Source organism: Corythoichthys intestinalis, chromosome 3 (assembly GCF_030265065.1).
Source record: "Corythoichthys intestinalis isolate RoL2023-P3 chromosome 3, ASM3026506v1, whole genome shotgun sequence".
In the NCBI taxonomy this organism is placed as follows: Eukaryota; Metazoa; Chordata; class Actinopteri; order Syngnathiformes; family Syngnathidae; genus Corythoichthys; species Corythoichthys intestinalis.
In genome coordinates this window covers 50,637,821-50,657,589 of record NC_080397.1, presented here as the reverse complement: position 1 = coordinate 50,657,589, position 19,769 = coordinate 50,637,821, and the positions used below count along the sequence as shown (strand labels likewise).

At 39.7% G+C, this 19,769-nt stretch overlaps 1 protein-coding gene across 5 annotated transcripts in view; it reads left to right on the top strand.

Annotated features, from left to right (window-relative positions):
• Positions 1 to 19,769, top strand: part of golm1 (golgi membrane protein 1) — a 35,449-nt gene that overhangs the window by 12,874 nt on the left and 2,806 nt on the right. For 2 of the 5 annotated variants that reach the window (XM_057831989.1, XM_057831991.1), the window contains exons 2-10: positions 2,072 to 2,207; positions 5,783 to 5,962; positions 6,032 to 6,086; positions 9,624 to 9,726; positions 9,852 to 9,936; positions 10,012 to 10,138; positions 12,441 to 12,593; positions 19,087 to 19,257; positions 19,362 to 19,460. In XM_057831989.1, the coding sequence (XP_057687972.1) occupies positions 2,079 to 2,207; positions 5,783 to 5,962; positions 6,032 to 6,086; positions 9,624 to 9,726; positions 9,852 to 9,936; positions 10,012 to 10,138; positions 12,441 to 12,593; positions 19,087 to 19,257; positions 19,362 to 19,459 (1,101 nt within the window). In that variant the 5' untranslated portion in view covers positions 2,072 to 2,078 and the 3' untranslated portion in view covers position 19,460. Of the gene's footprint in view, positions 1 to 2,071; positions 2,208 to 5,782; positions 5,963 to 6,031; positions 6,087 to 9,623; positions 9,727 to 9,851; positions 9,937 to 10,011; positions 10,139 to 12,440; positions 12,594 to 19,086; positions 19,258 to 19,361; positions 19,462 to 19,769 lie in introns of those variants that run through there. The other 3 variants (XM_057831994.1, XM_057831993.1, XM_057831992.1) reach the window with 3 other exon arrangements.

Sequence of the window (19,769 nt, the reverse complement as noted above, 5' to 3'; positions counted from 1 at the left end):
TATAACAGCTTGTATGACATGAACAATGTAGAACTGCCATGTCCAAAGTCCGGCCCGGGGGCCAAATGCGGCCCGTGTTCAAAATTCTTCCGGCCCCCACCCTCTGTCATAAAATCAATAACATCTGGCCGACACACAGACTTAATAAATTGGTCAGCAGTACTGCAACCAGCATATGAAGTAGTTTACACACGAAATGCTGCTCCTCGTTTACCCACTAAAAGGCAGCAGCACTTTAAACCTTTATTGCCAAATGTATCACATTTGAGACACCTAAAATTTCATGATTTTCAGACTAATTTAGAATTTTGACATTTATTTTTGAAAAAAAAAAATATATATATATGGATGCAAGTCAACACATGCATCTGCAGGTTCCATGAGAAAAAAACATGATTTAGCATGGGTTAACATTAGAGCGCTTATTACACATATTCATTTTGACTTTTCTTTCCATAAATTTAAAAAAAAAAGGTTTCATTAGGACCTATTTTTCAAATTTTGGGCTTCTCTGATAATTGCTTCATGTTGCAGGTATTTAAGGGCTAAGCAACATTACTCCGTGTGACCCTCTACTTCCAAATTTTCTAAAACGGTGATAACAAAAAAAGCCGACGCTTCAAGGATAGATGGAAATTGGACTATTTCTTCAGTAAAATACACAACAACTGTGCCTTGCCTTATTTGCAAAGAGACAGTCGCTGTTTTTAAAGATTTCAATGAGGCGATATTACCAAACAAGACACGCTCACATGTATGACAAGATTACAGGGAAGATACCCAGCGAGAAATTGAAGCAACTTGAAGCTAGTTTAATTTTACAGCAGTAGTATTTCGCAAGAGCCCGAGAGTCGAAAGAGAATGCCGCAAAGGCTAGTTACGAGATTATTGAAATGATTCATTAAAAAAATAATAAAGCAAATGTGACACACTGAATGGCTTGCTAATTTTTCCTTAAATATATTGTTCTACGTAAAGGACGTCAGCCAAGGTCGGCCCCCCACATTTTTACCACGCCAAATCTGGCCCCCTTTGCAAAAAGTTTGGACACCCCTGATGTAGAACATTATAAAAATCAATACGACAACTGTGCAAACATGTCATTGTAACACAAATGACATACAGCTTGAACAGTACACTTCAAACAGACAACTTATTGTTAATAGCTAATTACTCAACACAAGTGTGTACTTCAAGGTTTCAGTTTTTTTTTCCCCCAGAGCATTTTTTTAATAGATACACGCACAGACGCAACTACATTAAAGCTATATTGCTCTTATGCTAATGAAACATTTAAGATTTTTTTATGGCAGTAATGACACAGAATAAAGTGAGCACATACAGAAAAATAGCTGTGGCTATAAAACGGTCATATTATAGGCTTCACTGTTGGATTATACTTTATGCAGAATGCTTTACCATCATTAAAGGTATCAGAGAAATCACACATACACACAGAGATACAAAAAAACGCGACATACTGATTGCAAGATGCAGTCCGTGCCTAATCCACTCATTAAGTTCAGCTTTTTTGACAAGGTTAGAGCCGCTATCCGACTCCATCACGTTCATTTGTAGCGTTAGCCGCTAGCACTATCCGGTGGCCTGGCTACCAGTAGAAATCACTGAAAGCACCCTCTCCAGAAATCTTGAGAACCAGGGAAGACAGCGGGTGAAAGCCGAAAGAGTCTACTTAATGTCGGGTGAAAATTTGGCGAAGCTCCCTTTAGTCAGACTCCATCACGTTTGCTTGTAGCGTTAGCCGCTAGCATTAGCCTAACAGGCTTCTGTTTGTTTTATTTTCTGATAATCACGTTACATCATACGTAAGCACACTGACTGCTTACTTAAAGGGGAATGAACATAACCGAACAACAGAGTCAAAGCGGGATGAAAAGACTATATTTTCTTGTTTTATTAAATTACCAAATTTCCCGAAGTGGTCAAAATTATGTCGGTCATCGTGAAGAATTTTGGTAACGGTAAAATTTCGGTGTACCACCCGGCTCTATATCTGTGATACTGACTTAATTCTAAAAGTTTATAAAAAATGTCCGTGGTGTGATTGCAGGTAAGCTATGGGTGGTCTGGTCAACGGATGGCGTGGAGGAAGATCTCCGCCTTTAATAATCTGCGCCCTTGTCGCTTGCATCCTTCTCCTGGGCTTCAACTACTGGGTGTCCGGCTCGCGTAACCTCGAGCTCCAGGTAACTTTTTCCCGGTACCTACTCCAAGGAGCATATGTTATTTAATGCAAATTTCCTGTCTGCAGTGCTTAACAGCTGAGGCGTTTTCGTGTCTTGAGCAATAGCGATAGTGAACTCTTTGGCTGCCATTGACACAGACATATAATTTAAACTACCACCAAACAACTGCCAAAATGATTAAAAAGTGGCTTGATAATAATAATAATACAAAGTCAGTGTCACAAAGCAATAATCTAAGGCCATGTCCACACGTAGCTTAACTCATTTGCTCCCAAAAACGTATAAATACGTTCTATTTTTAAGTGCTTCAGTGTCTCAAAGACGTATTTACACGGCTTACGTTTTTTTCATAAGAGACATCTCTAGGTTCTGATGCAGCTTGGCTCCAAAGCACAATGCTGAAAAACCATTTTAAAGCAATGAAACTGGCCAATGGAGTAAAGCAATGAAACTGGCCAATGGAAGGCAGTAGCGCATTTGGTAAGACCCGCAACTCGGTTCAACGGAAGGAATGGCCGGGGCGCCGGCGGAAGACGACCGAATGGACGACCAGGAGGCCAGGCGGCAGACGACCGAGCAGAACAACCGGGAGGACGCCCGGGATGCTAGGAGTTGGACGACCGAGCAGGACGACCGGGACCACCAGTGCAGCGGACGATGCCGTTGAGTCCGTGCTGGTGTGCTTGGTTCGCCCTGGGAAGCACGTCCTTGTTTGACATGTCATGTCTGGGTCTGCGGGGAATATATGTTTGGTTGATGTGTGCGGCGCAGTGTAAAGTAGTGAGAGTAAAGACGTGTGCTACACGGTGTTCATCCACAACGGCCTGATCATTCTAACATTTATAAGTGTAACAAATACACAAAAATCGCTGCCTGTCTCATGAAGATGGATTTTTTTTTAGTCTTTCTTTTGTGGTGACCACTGCCTCGTGGCGGAGTTCGCCTGGTGAACTTGTGTGAGGCATGTTGTGTTTCTGGGGGGGGGGACTGGTTTGGCTGTGCCAGTTTCCGGCTGAGTCATGGGACACTGGAGGGTAGCGGGGGACGCAAGCGGCCGAGCACGGCGGCGCGGGCTCCGCTCGGCGAGCAGCATGGACTCAACGGCATCGTCCGCTGCACTGGTGGTCCCGGTCGTCCTGCTAGGACTTCCCGCGCCTGGCGTCCTGGTTGTCGATTCGGTCGTCTTCCACCGGCACCCCGGCTGCGCGGCCTGGCCATTCGTTCCGTTGAATTCGGTTGCGGGTCTTACAAAATGTGCTACTCCCCTCCAGTGGCCAGTTTTATGTCTTTAAAATGGAATTTCAGCATTGTGCCTTTGAGCTAAGTCGCATCAGAACCTAGAGATGTCTTTGTGAAAAAAAAAACGTAAAAGACGGAGAAATACGTCTTTGGGACACTGAAACAATTAAAAATAGAACGTATTTATGCGTTTTCGGGAGCAAATCGGTTAAGGTAATGTTTTTGTTATTGCTTTTATTATATTTTTATTCCGATTTTTATTCATAATTTATTTGTTTTGCTCTTTGTAATTGATATTTTCAATACTAGCATCAGTATTTATTGAGAATTTAGTGTAGGTTTTGGGCTGTGAAACGAATTAATGGAATTATAATGTATTCATATGGGAAAATCCTGCTCGACATACGACCATTTCGATTTACAAACAAGGTCCTGGAACGAATTACCGGTAACTTCGTGTGTAGAGGTACCAGTGCACTTATTTACTTGTACTTGAGAACATTTTTTAAGATGATTACTTATACTTCAGTAATACGATTTTAATTCATTAAAATTTTGGCTACTCTATCCATCTCTGATTATGGCATTTAACAACATTAAAAAATATTTGTAATCCTGACTGACTGACTGACTGACCTGAAACAGGCGAGAAATAGTCACTATATACTTTATACAGTGAGACAAAATATTAAATGTGTGTTTTTTGCTCAGTGCACCTAAATTTCAACTGTATGTAGAATAATGTATACCCAGTTAAACTCTTGTTCAAACTGAGAGCAGTCAATGCTTGGTTTTCCACAAGTCATATTGAAATTAGGGCTGTCAAATGATTACAATTTTTAATCGAGTTAATTACAGCTTAAAAGCGAATTAATCGTAATTAATCGTAATTCAAACCATCTATAAAATATGCCATATTTTTCTGTAAATTATTGTTGGAATGGAAAGATAAGACACAAGACGGATATATACATTCAACATACTGTACATAAGTACTGTATTTGTTTATTATAGCAATACATCTACAAGATGGCATTAACATTAACATTCTGTTAAAGCGATCCATGGATAGAAAGACTTGTAGGTCTTAAAAGATAAATGTTATAGAAATTTTATATTAAAACTAGGGCTGTCAAAATTATCGCGTTAACGTGCGGTAATTAATTTTTTAAATTAATCACGTTAAAATATTTGACGCAATTAACGCACATGTCCCGCTCAGAAAGTATTCTGCCTTTTGGTAAGTTTTACAGCAAGGCTTTTTGTGCTGTCCAACAGCGAACTCTTATGGTCGCTTTGCGACATGGTTTATTGTTTTCTTGCCAGTTCATTATGGCTGCACGACGTCTCGGGCTGATAATGTTGTGCTTACATGATCCTTGGACAAGATTTGTCCGTAAGTATGGTTGTTGTAAAGAATGTACATATTATGTTAGTAAGCGAAATGTTATATTTTTTGTATGAGACACTTTTTGTTTATGTTTAGTGAACCTGTATAGCGTGCTAAGCTGACGTTGTTGCTAATGCAATGCATGTGTACTTTTTGTAGTTTTACAACTGTCTAAAGAAGACAATGGTTTGAGGCCATTTTATTAATAAATCAGATGAAAAAGGAAGTCTAATTATTAAGGCGTCGTTCACTAGCTGTCTAGCTTTGGAAAAAGTAGACGCTTCGGAGTGAGTACAGCATAGACAGATTTAAATGAGAGTAGAGTGAAATGCCCACTACAGTCTTTATGTACCGTATGTTGAATGTATATATCCATCTTGTGTCTTATCTTTCCATTCCAACAATTTATTTTACAGAATATATATATATAATTTACAGAAAAATATGGCATATTTTATAGATGGTTTGAATTGCGATTAATTGCGATTAATTACGATTAATTAATTTTTAAGCTGTAATTAACTCGATTAAAAATTTTAATCGTTTGACAGCCCTAATTAAACCCCTCTTCATGTTTTCGTTTTAATAAAATTTGTAAAATGTTCAATCAAAAAATAAACTAGTAGCTCGCCATCGTTGATGTCAATAATTACACAATGCTCATTGTGCTGAAACCCATAAAATCAGTCGCACCCAAGCGCCAGCAGAGGGCGACAAAACACCAAAAAACACAAGTAACAAGTGAACATTATACTGTGCTTTCATTTGAAATCTGTTTGAGCGGGGCATGTGCGTTAAATTCGTCAAATATTTTAATGTGATTAATTAAATTAATTACCGCCTGTTAACGCGATACTTTTGACAGCCCTAATTGAAATTAAGCTTTGGTGCAGCTTCATGTGAAGGTCTATTAATCCCAATACATCAATGGGTTTCTTGACCACAGGCTAAACTGTATGAACTTGAGGTCCAAGTGCGTGATGGAGCACTTGAGCGCGGGGCGGCCGAGGTACAGCGATACGAGTTCCAGAACATAATCCAGAAGCAGAAAGATGAGACTGCTCACATTCAGATACTCCATAAGAAACAGCTGGAGGCAGCCCAGAACACCTGCAGCCAGGAGAAGGTACAACACCCATCTAATAGATTTCATCGCTTTGATAACTCAACCCTCTTGGTTTTTGTTGTTTCACAGGCAACACTGGAACAGAAAGTCTCCACTGGCACCAAAACCATACAGGAACTGAAGGGTAGCCATTTTATTACTTTATTCCGCGGTCTTTAAATGTACTAATCTTGAAATAGTTCCCTAAAACAATGTTTTTTAACTGGTGTGTGTGCCGTGAGAGATCGTCAGAAATTAGCCAATATCGCTTTGGTTTTTTATTTTTTAATAAATGATTATAATAAATGATTTATAACATTAAAGAGCCCACCTGTCCGGTATTTTGAAGGACACTCAGCCTTGTTAACAGCACGCGGACGTCTTCGGGCAGAATTGCGGTAGGAAGGCGTGGGTTGAAGGTTCTCAGTCATGTGCAGGCGAGCAAGGTATTTCTTGTGTTGCGTTTAAGAACTGCTCGGATTTCTAGCCATCAGACACCTTGCTATCCACAACAATGTATTGGATTAAAATGCAGGTGGGGGATTAACGGTCGTCATTAGGGTTGTTCCGATCATGTTTTTTTGCTCCCGATCCGACCCCGATCGTTTTGGATTGAGTATCTGCCGATCCTGATATTTCCCGATCCGATTGCTTTTTTTTTTGCTCCCGATTCAATTCCAATCATTCCCGATAATTTTTCCCGATTTTTCATATACATTTTGGCAATGCATTAAGAAAAAAATGAATAAAACTCGGACGAATATATACATTCAACATACAGTACATAAGTAACGCATTTGTTTATTATGACAATAAATCCTCAAGATGGCATTTACATAATTAACATCCTTTCTACTTGAGGGATCCACGGATGGAAAAACTTGTAATTCTTAGAGGATAAATGTGACTTTGTATATTGTGACTAAATATTGCCATCTAGTGTATTTGTTGAGCTTTCAGTAAATGATACTGTAGCCATTTAACTGTTCTGCCCAAACGCATGATGGGAAGTGCAACCATGACTGTGCGTACTGGCACCAATTGATATATCTTCTCTGCGTTGGGAAATAACATAGGGTGTTAAGAAAAAGATCAACCACTACCTTGCTTCCCCACATTGCTTCTCACGATATATCTAATTGTTGGGAGAGGGATTTTAAGGCTTTAGCCAATTAAAAAAAGGCTCCAGCGACTGCCAAAATACACTCTACTCATTTTACGCTGCATTTAACCTCTATATATAGATAAAACAGCGCCATTATAGTTTGAACGCGACAATGTGTGAGTGGGTCGTGCAGCGCATGCGGTAATTGCGTTAAATATTTTAACGTGATTAATTTAAAAAAAATTAATTACCACCGCTAACACGATAAATTTGATAGCCCTATTTTAAGCCAAAACTAAAGACTCTGGATGAGTGTAAAACATTTTCTGTAACGTTAAATACAATTAGAAAACGATTCAATTAAAAAATATATATATATTAAAAAAAGGCATGTCCGATATTTTTTTGCCGATTCCGATACTTTGAAAATGACGTGATCGGACCCCATCGATCGGCATCCCGATAGATCGGGACATCTTTAGTCGTCATATATGGATAAAATGGAAAGGATACTTTCGTGTATATCGACGCTTGACGAGTCTAATGAAATGTACAGGCAGGGGTAGACAATAAGGGAAATTAGAAGTTCACTGGGCCCACTATCAAAACCACTGGCCCAGGTCAATGTGTCAGTTATTGATATCGATCACGAAAAATAACAATTTGCTTGAATAACATGTCGAAATCACATAAGTCGGGTACGTCGTAACCCTGGGACTACCTGTATTACCGGGGTAAGGTTGTCTTTGATCGGGATAGTGTAACTTCGTGAAAACAAGGAACCATTGGGAATTGATGTAAATTGATTATTTTTACTGGCCCCAACGGGCCAGTGGTTGGAGCATTCTGGTAGCCCTGGTGGTTTTAAAAGTACGTCTGGGCCATTTATATTGTGGACCCCTGTAGGGTTGCAGCAATTGATTATTTTAGTAGTCTATTAATCTATTAACTAGTTAGTTCGAATAATCGAGTAATCGGTTTAGGAACATTTAATGCGTTGCAGAATAAATTTTAGGAGATGTAAAACTAAGGCTTGCTAAGAAAAAAAAAATCATTTTACACAAAACTCCAAAACTGGGCCTGGCAAAAGTATTGGCACCCTTTGAAAAATCATGTGATGCTTCTTTAATTTGCGTAATTAACAGCACCTGTTACCTACTGATGGGACATAACAGGTGGTGGCAATAACTAAATCACACTTGCAGCCAGTTAAAATGTATTAAAGTTGACTCATCCTCTGTCCTGTGTCCTTGTGTTTACCACATTGAGCATGGATAAAAGAAGGAAGAACAAAAAACTGTCTGAGGACTTTAGAAGCAAGATTGTGAGGAAGCATGGGCAATCTCAAGGCGACAAGTCCATCACCAAAGACCTGAATGCTCCTGTGTCTACCGTGCGCAGTGTCATCAATAAGTGTAAAGCCCATGGCACTGTGGCTAACCTCCCTAGATGTGGACGGAAAAGAAAAATAGACGAGAGATTTCAACGAAAGATTGTGCGAAGGGTGGATAAAGAACCTCAACTAACATCCAAACAAGTTCAAGCTGTCCTGCAGTCGAGGGTACAACCGTGTCAACCCGTACTATCTGTCGGCGTCTGAATAAAAAGGGACTCTATGGCAGGATACCCAGGAAGACCCCACTTCAGACCCAGAGGCATAAAAAAGCCAGGCCGGAGCTTACCTGAGAAAGCCAAAAACGTTTTGGAAGAATGTTCTCTGGTCAGACGAGACAAAAGTAGAGCTTTTTAGGAAAATGCATCAACATAGACTTTACAGGAAAAAAAACGAGGTCTTCAGAGAAAACACGGTCCCCACAAACATGGTGGAGGTTCCCTGATGTTTTGGGTATGTTTTGCTGCCTCTGGCACTGGACTGCTTGTCCGTGTGCATGGCATTATGAAGTCTGAAGACTACCAACAAATTTTGCAGCATAATGTAGGTCCCAGTGTGAGAAAGCTGGGTCTCCCTCAGAGGTCATGGGTCTTCCAGCACGACAATGACCCAAAACACACTTCAAAAAGCACTAGAAAATGGTTTGAGAGAAAGCACTGGGGACTTCTAAAGTGGCCAGCAATGAGTCTAGACCAGAATCCTATAGAACACCTGTGGAGAGATATGAAAATGGCAATTTGGAGAAGGCACCCTTAAAATCTGAGAGACCTGGAGCAGTTAGCCAAAGAACAATGGTCTAAAATTCCAGCAGAGCATTGTAAGAAACTCATCGATGGATACCGGAAGCAGTTGTACGCAGTTATTTTCTCTAACGGTTGTGCTACCAAGTAATAGGCTGAGGGTGCCAATACTTTTGTCTGGCCCATTTTTTGGAGTTTTGTGTAAAATGATCATGATTTATTTCCTTTCCCATTCTCTTTTTGTGTTTTTACATTGCAAGCAAAATAAATGAAGATAATACTACCAAAGCATTTGTAATTGCATTCATTTTCTTGGAGAAATTTAGAATTACCTGACAGAATTGCAGGGGTGCCAATACTTTTGGCCAGCAGTGTATGTGCTCGTTATTTTGGATGTTTTTGTGCATCTGATTTGTGCATTTAACGCCGCTTTTGTGTTGGCAGACCAACTAAATGAGAAGACCAAAGAGTTGGAGAAGCTTGAGAAGGCGCTACAGGCTTGCCAGAACAATGTCAAAACCCTCAATGACAAACTCACGTATGACATGTAAGAAACTCATTTAAACCCAAGGCTGCAGTAGAAATCTGCTGCGGATTCTGTTTTTTCTGGCATCCGATTACAATAGAAACATTCATCAAATATTGTGTTAACATGTATTTATGCGTCTGTAGGACGCAGTGTAACTCGCAGCTCCTCTCCCAGAAGGAGTTGTGTGATGAGCGTGTGACTGCCACCAAACTGGAAGCCCAAAAGAAGGTTACCAAGCTCCTCCCTTCCCAACCAGGTAACCAATTCACCTCAGCAACTTTTTAACTGCTAAAACATGGACAGGTGGACAAGGCGGACAACGATGCCATACAGGTGGATGGCACCGCGGCAAACACGTCCCTCAAGGCGTCAGCAGACATGAGCCACTCTTCCAATCTTACCTCGGCCAAGAACATCTTGAAGAAACAAGGTAAAGCAGATATACACAGAAGAGTGTCTGTTTGCATAGAAACAGTAGGGACATAACACTACCAACTTTTCATGATGCTCAAATTCTCCCCACCATTTTTAAGCAACCTTATTTACATGATACAGCGCCCTCCATAATTATTGGGACCCCTGGTTAAGATGTTTTTTAGTTTCTAATATTTTTTTTTTCCAAATAATATGGGACCTTACTGGAAAAAAAGAAAAATCCAACCTTCAATACAAGTGTATTTATTCAGTGGGGGGGGGGAATCCCACATAAAGAAATAATTATTTGACATCAAATAATGTGTGTCACAATTATTAGCCCCCCTGGTGTTAATACTTTGTATAACCCCCTTTTGTCAACAAAACAAGGTCTGGGGACTGAGATGGCCATGGGAGGAACTTGATTTTGTGTCTGGTGAACCATTTCTGTGTAGATTTGGCCATATGTTTAGGGTCATTGTCTTGCTGAAAGACCCAGTGACTACCCATCTTCAGCTTTCGGGCAGAGGGGAACAGATTTTGATTTAAAATGTCCTGGTATTTCAAAGCATTCATGATGCCATGCACCCTAACAAGGTTCCCAGGGCCTTTGGAAGCGAAACAGCCCCACAGCATCACTGACAGTCCTGTGTGCTTTGGTCAGATAAGACCAAGATTGAGCTTTTTGGCAACAAACACTCTAAGTGGGTCTGGCGTGCCACGAAAGATGCGCATACTGAAAAGCACCTCATACCCACTGTGAAGTATAGGGGGTGGGTAAAGCAGCACATGCTGAAAATTACGGCAACATTTTCTCACATTTAGCACCACACAGTTTTGAAAACGTGATGTGAAATTTTTAGTCACTTTATTTTGCACATTTACAACATTATTTAGCAACCTAAATATTCATTTTTAAATAAGAAGTTTTGGACCTGAATCTTTAAATCCAGAACTAAATATTTAATTTAAATCTTAAATTTATATCCTATATCCTAAATGCTAAATCTGGAAACGGTTGGAACTAAATATTTAGCTTAACCCGTGGGCGTTATTTTAACTACATTCTAGTGATTTTGTCCAAAGTATGGCTTTTTCTTTGAAGTGTGATAACTAAGTCATTTCTGAATATTTTTTTTCACTTTCAACCACTCAAAAATGTTCATTGGCATTAGACCTATCTACACATATATTGGTTTTATTTATTTATTTATTTTTTTAATGCCCCCTATGGACATTAATAGCAGTATTAACTCCTAGTGGCTTTTGGGTGTTAAGCCTCTCAACACACAAATTACTCTATTTCCATGTTTTTGAGTCGCCAAAGAAGCGACTGCATGAGTGATCACGGAAAATGCATAATAGTCAATGGGAGTCAATGAGCCAGAACATGGCATTATTGCAAGAATTTAGTGCGAATCACCCAACCTGTTTGCAGTAAGTTAGAAATTGCAGCATGGTGCCATTTTGATCTTTACATGTTTTTTACTATCCTGGGGAAATATTAACTCCCTAGTATAATTTTTCCAATGCTTTGTCTTTGATGAAACACAGAAAAAAACAAAAGCCAGAAAATGGACAAATAACACTGATGGGTTAATATGCAAATTCACATGACTGGAGACCAGAAGTAACAAAATAAAAGCTGGAGCACGCAAAATACTCTTTAAATAGTTTCTCCTAAATATGTATTTTACCTTAATATTGTTATTATCACAATGACTCATGTCCAAGAGCAGACTGCCACCGTTGAGTAGGTTTTATTCAATTTCAAGCAACGCAAACAGACAGTCTGAGCTGCTCCACCAGCTTTTATTTTGTTACTTCCGGTCTCCAGTCATGTGAATTTGCATATTAAGCTAAATATTTAGTCCCGACCGTTTCCTGATTCAACATTTAGGATATAAATACAAGATTTAAATTAAATATTTAGTTCTGGATTTAAACAATCATTTCCGAAACTTCTTATTTAAAAATAAATATTTAAGTTGCTAAATAATGTTGTAAATGTGCAACAAAAAAAAAAGACTTTAAAAATTTCACACCATTTTAAACACTGTGTGGCGATAAATGTGAGAAAATATTGTCGTAATTTTCAGTGTGTGCTGCTTTACAAACTGCGCCCCATACATAAATGCACTGTAGTCATGCAGTCATCTTTTTCATATCACTAGAGGGAGCCCATGTACCACTGGTGCTACTCGTAGCACACTTTTGAGAACCACTGCCTTAACTCATTGGCTTGCTTTCAATGGCAGTGAATGTTAATACACATTAAAATGAATTTTATTCATTTTATTCTCCCCACAACCCCTAAGGTGCTGCAGTAACCACCGTGGAGAGTGACATCCAGTCAGACGTGACTAAAGACAGCATGAAAAAGCATGATGTGGCCGTGTTTGCACACGAAAGCAAGTCCTCTTTGCCAAGTAACCAGACGCAAGTGGAGGTGATGGCTGCTAATACACAAGGTGAGACATACAGCGTGGATTTCATACCTGCCAATTGCAACAGTGCTGTTCCTTTATCTGAACTCTTTTAGGTACAGTGGTCAATAAAGTGGACAAGCTATTCAAAGGTTTTTATTTTTTACACTTTTAAGTCTTTAAAGAGAAAATTAGATATTTTTGGTCATAGCAAGGAACGTGAATTTTAATTGTTATTTACATCTGTCGCACTGCAATGCATGCTAGGAGGCATGTTGGACGACAACAGTGTTTACAGCAGGTGGCAGCAGAGGTTGACTGTTTCCTCCAAGAGAGTAGTGATGGCCAAATGAAGCTTCTTGAAGCAATGAAGCTTTGCAGCCAATTAGTTCAAAGCTCCATGGTGGTTCATTTGGTCTTATGACAGTCATATAATGCCACTGTCAAATAAAGTGTTGCCGGTTCATGTCTTTGGTGTAAAAATCCCATAATACAGTGATGACAGCTGTGACTTATAGTCCAGTGCGGCTTGTCTACGAACAAATGCCCTTTTCGTGTCACATACAGTGGGGCAAATGAGTATTTAGTCAACCACTAATTGTGCAAGTTCTCCCACTTGAAAATATTAGAGAGGCCTGTAATTGTCAACATGGGTAAACCTCAACCGTGAGAGACAGAATTTGGGGAAAAAAAGACCCAGAAAATCACATTGTTTGATTTTTTAAAAAGAATTTATTTGCAAATCATGGTGGAAAATAAGTATTTGGTCAATACCAAAAGTTCATCTCAATACTTTGTTATGTACCCTTTGTTGGCAATAACAGAGGCCAAATGGTTTCTGTAAGTCTTCACAAGCTTTTCACACACTGTTGCTAGTATTTTGGCCCATTCCTCCATGCAGAGCTCCTCTAGAGCAGTGATGTTTTGGGGCTGTCGTTGGTCAACATGGACTTTTAACTCCCTCCACAGATTTTCTATGAGGTTGAGATCCGGAGACTGGCTAGGCCACTCCAGGACCTTGAAATGCTTCTTATGAAGCCACTCCTTTGTTGCCCTGGCTGTGTTTTTGGGATCATTGTAATGCTCAGCCACGTCTCATCTTCAATGCTCTTGCAGATGGAAGGAAATTTTCACTCAAAATCGATACATGGCCCCATTCATTCTTTCCATTACACAGATCAGTAGTCCTGGTCCCTTTGCAGAAAAACCGCCTCAAAGCATGATGTTTCCACCCCCATGTTTCACAGTGGGTATGGTGTTCTTCGGATGCAATTCCGTATTCTTTCTCCTCCAAACATGAGAACCTGTGTTTCTACCAAAAAGTTCTATTTTGGTTTCATCTGACCATAACACATTCTCCGAGTCCTCTTCTGGATCATCCAAATGCTCTCTAGCGAACCGCAAACGGGCCTGGACGTGTACCGGCCTCAGCAGGGGGACACGTCTGGCAGTGCAGGATTCGTGTCCCTGATAGTAGCCTTTGTTACTGTGGTCCCGGCTCTCTGTAGGTCATTCACTCGTTCCCCCCGTGTGGTTCTGGGATTTTTGCTCACCGTTCTTGTGATCATTTTGATGCTACGTGGTGAGATCTTGCAAGGAGCCCCAGATCAAGGGAGATTATCAGTGGTCTTGTATGTCTTCCATTTTCTAATAATTGCTCCCACAGTTGATTTCTTTACACCAAGCGTTTTACCTATTGCAGATTCAGTCTTCCCAGCCTGGTGCAGGTCTACAATTTTGTCTCTGGTGTCCTTCGACAGCTCTGTGGTCTTGGCCATAGTGGAGTTTGCAGTGTGACTGACTGAGATTGTGGACAGGTGTCTTTTATACTGATAATGATTTAAAACAGGTGCCATGAATACAAGTAACGAGTAGAGCCTCGTTAGATCTCGTTAGAAGAGTTAGACCTCTTTGACAGCCAGAAATCTTGCTTGTTTGTAGGTGACCAAATACTCATTTTCCACTCTAATTTGGAAATAAATTCTTTAAAAATCAAACAATGATATTTTCTGGGTTTTTTTCCCCTCCACATTCTGTCTCTAATGATTGAGGTTTACCCATGTTAACAATTACAGGCCTCTCTAATCTTTTCAAGTAGGAGAACTTGCACAATTGGTGGTTGACTAAATACTTATTTGCCCTACTGTATGGTGGGTGGCGGCTTAAAGTCAGGTGCGCCTTACAGTGCGAAAATTACGGTACTCAAGTAAAATTAGAAGTAGTCATCCAAAAAATGTACTAAAGTACAAGTAAAACAGTTTCCAGTGAAAAGAATACTCAAGTAATGAGTAACTGCTTATTATTAGGGCTGTCAAATGATTAAAATTTTTTAATCGAGTTAATCACAGCTTAAAAATTAATTAATCGTAATTAATCGCAATTCAAACCATCTATAAAATATGCCATATTTTTCTGTAGATTATTGTTGGAATGGAAAGATAAGGCAAAAGACGGATATATGCATTCAACATACTGTACATAAGTACTGTATTTGTTTATTATAAGAATAAATCAACAAGATGGCATTAACATTAACATTCTGTTAAAGCGATCCATGGATAGAAAGACTTGTAGTTCTTAAAAGATAAATGTTAGTACAAGTTATAGAAATTTTACAGTAAAACCCCTCTTAATGTTTTCGTTTTAATAAAATTTGTAAAATTTTCAATCAAAAAATAAACTAGTAGCTCGCCATTGTTGATGTCAGTAATTACACAATGCTCATGGTGCATAAAATCAGTTGCACCCAAGCGCCAGCAGAGGGAGACAAAAAACACAAGTAACAAGTGGACATGACACTGCTGTCATTTTAATCTGATTGAGTGGGGCATGTGTGTTAATTGCGTCAAATATTTTAACGTGCTAAATTTAAAAAATTAATTACTGCCCGTTAACGCGATAATTTTAAGAGCCCTACTCATTATTATTACTTTTTTCAAACAAATCTTTTTTTTTTCTCTTAGCACAAACTTATCTGTATGAACTGTTGTTATAATGATACTGTACATTAACCTCCCCAAAAAACAGTTAATTCCGGCAAGAGAAAAAAAAAAAGAAGTGAAGCTTTATTCGTTCAAAGAGCATGAGTGCCCTCCAGTGGAGAAAATCGTTCCTAGTTTGAATAGTAAATAGTTTCTTCATAGTTATTGTAATGAAATTAAAAGGATCATATCACCGATTTTCCGTGGTCAATCGGCGCCAAATAAAAACAGAGAGAGGTTTAAATCCGCGATTTGGATTCATTTTGATGGCAGCAGCCTATATCAAGTACTTCATTCTTTACGATGCTTTAAAGACGCCACATGATTGAAAAGGCTAGCGTGATCATAAAACGGCAAGCTTGCGTCAGATTGGTGAAGTGCAGTCATGTGATTATTGTTGCGACGTCTCATTGGTGAAATTGGTAGTGCTAAATGTAACGACTCTTGTGTAGCCCAAAGTAGCGGAGTAAGGGTAGCGTTTTTTTCTTCACAAATCTACTCAAGTAAAAGTAAAAATTATAGCTCGTAAAACTACTCTTAGAAGTACATTTTTCTCAAAAAGTTACTCAAGTAAATGTAATGGAGTACATGTAGCATCTTACTAGTAGAAGCCGAGTAACGCCCTCTTTCGCTTACGAGCGAAGTGAAAGTGAAACAAGAAAGAAAACAAAAAGCTATGGCGAGCGGAGGAGTGGAGAGACCGAATTTTGAGGAAGCACCGGCTTCTTTCAAATCTGCGTTGTGGCAACATTTCGGTTTCCCCGTGGACTTCAATGCGGAGGGAGAGAAAATATTGAAAAAGAAAATTCAAACAATTTGTAAGCATTGCTCAACGCTTGTTCCCTATGTTAATGGCAACATTTATAACATGACTTCGGCACTTCAGCCGGCATCACCCACAGATATCACTTTCTCAGAGCAGGACAACCCCGAAGAGGACACCAGTCAAAACACATGGCCGGCTTCGTTAATTTATTTGCAACGCTTGACCCGCGTTAAATTGTTCTCTCGCGGACATATTTCTCCAACAACATAATCCCCGACATTTATGAAATGGCACGCAAAGCCATCGAAGATGATTTCGCTAAAACACATAGTTTCGCCTTGACCACTGATAGTTGGACGTCCCGTACTACTACCTAACTGTGACGGTCCACTATAACGTTTCGGCAACGAGACAATGTGCGTTAGAGAAAAGTCAGAGACACGGAGAGGGAAGAGTGTTTGTTGTGACGCTGTAGCAAATGCGATGCTAGGCTAGGCGGCTCCAATATTTACTGACTGTAGCCGACAGCCTACAATCTACGCCTAGATATCTCATGCATATAGAACTACATGCGAAATGACACTCGGTAGCGTTAGTAAACAGCCGCCATTTTAGAGCAGTAAACTTCTCAGAAAGGCTCTTTTGTCGTGAACGATCCTAGCGAACCTAAGTAAATTTTTATCTAAAATACTCCTAAATCGGCAAAATCTTGACTTGAGTCTATGTCTTTAAAGGATAAAACAGTTTTAAAATTTTCACATGTCGAAAGTAGACAGAAGGGAACTAATGCAAAAACGGGAGCAATTTAATCAATTTTAACGGTTGATTCACAACATTAAATGACCTCCAAACATAGCAAAGGTTACTATGTTTTTTTTTTTGTTTTTTTTGGGGGGAAAAAAAAAAAAAAAAAACATGAAAGGTAACACCAGTTACTTTGCCAAGTAACTTTTTTACTACCGTGTGTGTATTTCAGTAGTCAGTCACTACACTAGCCAAAGAGCTAAGAGGCCTTTTAACAGTCGAAAATGTTTACATTTTAAGTGTTTATTTCATTTTCTTAAAAGCAAAATAAAGGCAGTTTAAAAAAAAAAAAAAAAAAAAAAAAAAAAGCAAAACTCAAACCGAACCGAAACCGTGATCCCAAAACCGAGGTTCAAACCGAACCGTGGGCTAACTGAACCGGTGCACCCCTATTACACAGGTGCTTGACAGCGATCGGACATTTACTTGCGGGGCGGGAATTTCTCCACAGCTGTGCTTCACGTCACACAGAGCTCGACCAATTCATTCCACAATCGTTCGGAGTAAATTAATTTCAAAACCGAAAAGGCGCGGTTCATAAAGGCGTATTGAACTGTTCAGGGCTAACCGTACAGTTCGGTTTTGAACCGCAAACCGTTGCACTGCTACTTACTTCTAGTGTTGCACCGATACCATTTTTTGGGCCCGATACCGATACAGATACCTGGCTGTGCAGTATCGGCCGATACCGATACCATTCCGATACCACTCTGTTAGCAAAAAAAAAAATACACACACACACACACACACATATATATATACTGTATATATATATATATATATATAAGTCATGGTTCGGTACGATTTTCGATACAATTCAATACATTTAATGCTCTGAAACAGAAAATACAACTGTTATTATTATTATTATTATTATTTTTATTTGCTAACAAGCAAAAATAACATCATATAAAAAAAGCATTTTAGTGCATAATATTTATGTGCTTACTTCTTGCTGATCTAAAGAAATTTTGTATATAAGTGCTGAGAACAATCTTTACTGTTTGTAAAGTGGGGCACACTGTTGATTGCTGCAGCTCTCTTAGCAGCTATATTGACCATATAAGCAAAACATCCTATTTGTGGTCCGAGTCCATCTGTAACATGTACTGAATTAACAGTATTTTCAGCATTATCTATAGTCACTGGTATGGATTGATTTGGCCTGCTTAACTTCCATTCAGTCATGGCGGTTTCTAATTCATCAATGTAGTATCTGGACTACGCGTCGCTCTGGGCTCACGCAGCTAATGGCATGGGATCTAAAGTAGCACATCTAGGTTGCTATTTGATGATATCTAGTGTGTGCGCGCGAGAGTTAGCATGGGATCTAACATAGGACATCTAGGTTGCTATTTGATGATATCTAGTGTGCGCGCTGCGCCGCTTGAGTGTTTTCTGGCCACAGAAGTCACTTCTGCTCATTACTGCCCAACACATATGACAATCGACTTTCATAAACAGGACGAGTTTGAAGTACGGTGCTCTTAATTTGCCACTCATTGTTCATCATGAAACCATGAGTTTGCTTAGTCTCCCACGGTTTTAACCTTTCTGAACCCATCGGCGCTAAATTAGCAGGCGTTAGCTTACGCATGCTAATCGTTTGTGAATGCCATGTTAGATGAGCAGCGTAACATCGCGGATATGCGGTGTAGTTTACATCCTTAAAATTGAAGACGAGGGAGTTAATTTCGTTTGGTAACTTTGAGACAAAGACATACAGATGTCATGCATCGGGATTTGGGAAGTTAGCTCACGTAGGGAGGACAGTGCATTTGCGTTCAAGTGATTCCAGTAGATGGTATCAGCGCCCTAAATGTTGGTACTCATCGATACCGATACCACCAATTCGGGCCGGATCGGCGCCCCCTGCCGATACTGGTATCGGTATCGGTGCAACTTTACTTACTACCCACCTCTGGAAATAAGAAACAAGATTTAGTGACTGATTCTCCTTCATGACATGTTTTGCCGTCTTCAAAAGCAGCAGTACCAGCGACGGGACACGTGTCAATCGATCAAGGGATGACCGACGTTGCTACCGTGGAGGAGAAGCTTGGTGAAGTGGATAATTTTGACCATGAATACCAGCAGATGCTGGAAGGACGAGGACTTGATCTGGACAAACAGCAACGCTTGCTGGATACCACCATCGGTATGGCTGTGCGTTTTGTCTGTGTCAGACATGATGTGTGTGTGTGTTTGCATGTGTAAGTAATTGTTTGTTTGGGTGTGTCTAATTTTCCTTTGTCCTCCCAGACAAAGTGATGGAGGATGAGCTGGCCGACTACAACGGTGATGACGACAATGAAGGAGAGTTCGAGGCAGATAAGCAGGCTGCGCTGGCTCAAATTTAAGGTGAATACACACCTGCTTTCAATCCTAGGATATTAATATTTCAAGATATTATAATGCTACGGAGCCCCTAAAGGGACATTGACAGAAATAAAATAAATTTAAACCATTTGGTGCGCACCAGAGACAATCTGGTAAACATTAGGCGGAAAACACACACAAGGCTGAAAAAGCAGTTTCTGCCTTTGCACCCTTCTTTAAAATAAACTGCTGTATTTTAAGTCAAAAGAACTGTTGTTTGTTTGAACAATATGTCTCTATGCTGCCATAGCAGTTTCATGGCGCATTCTGCCCCCGGATCTATTTTTAATT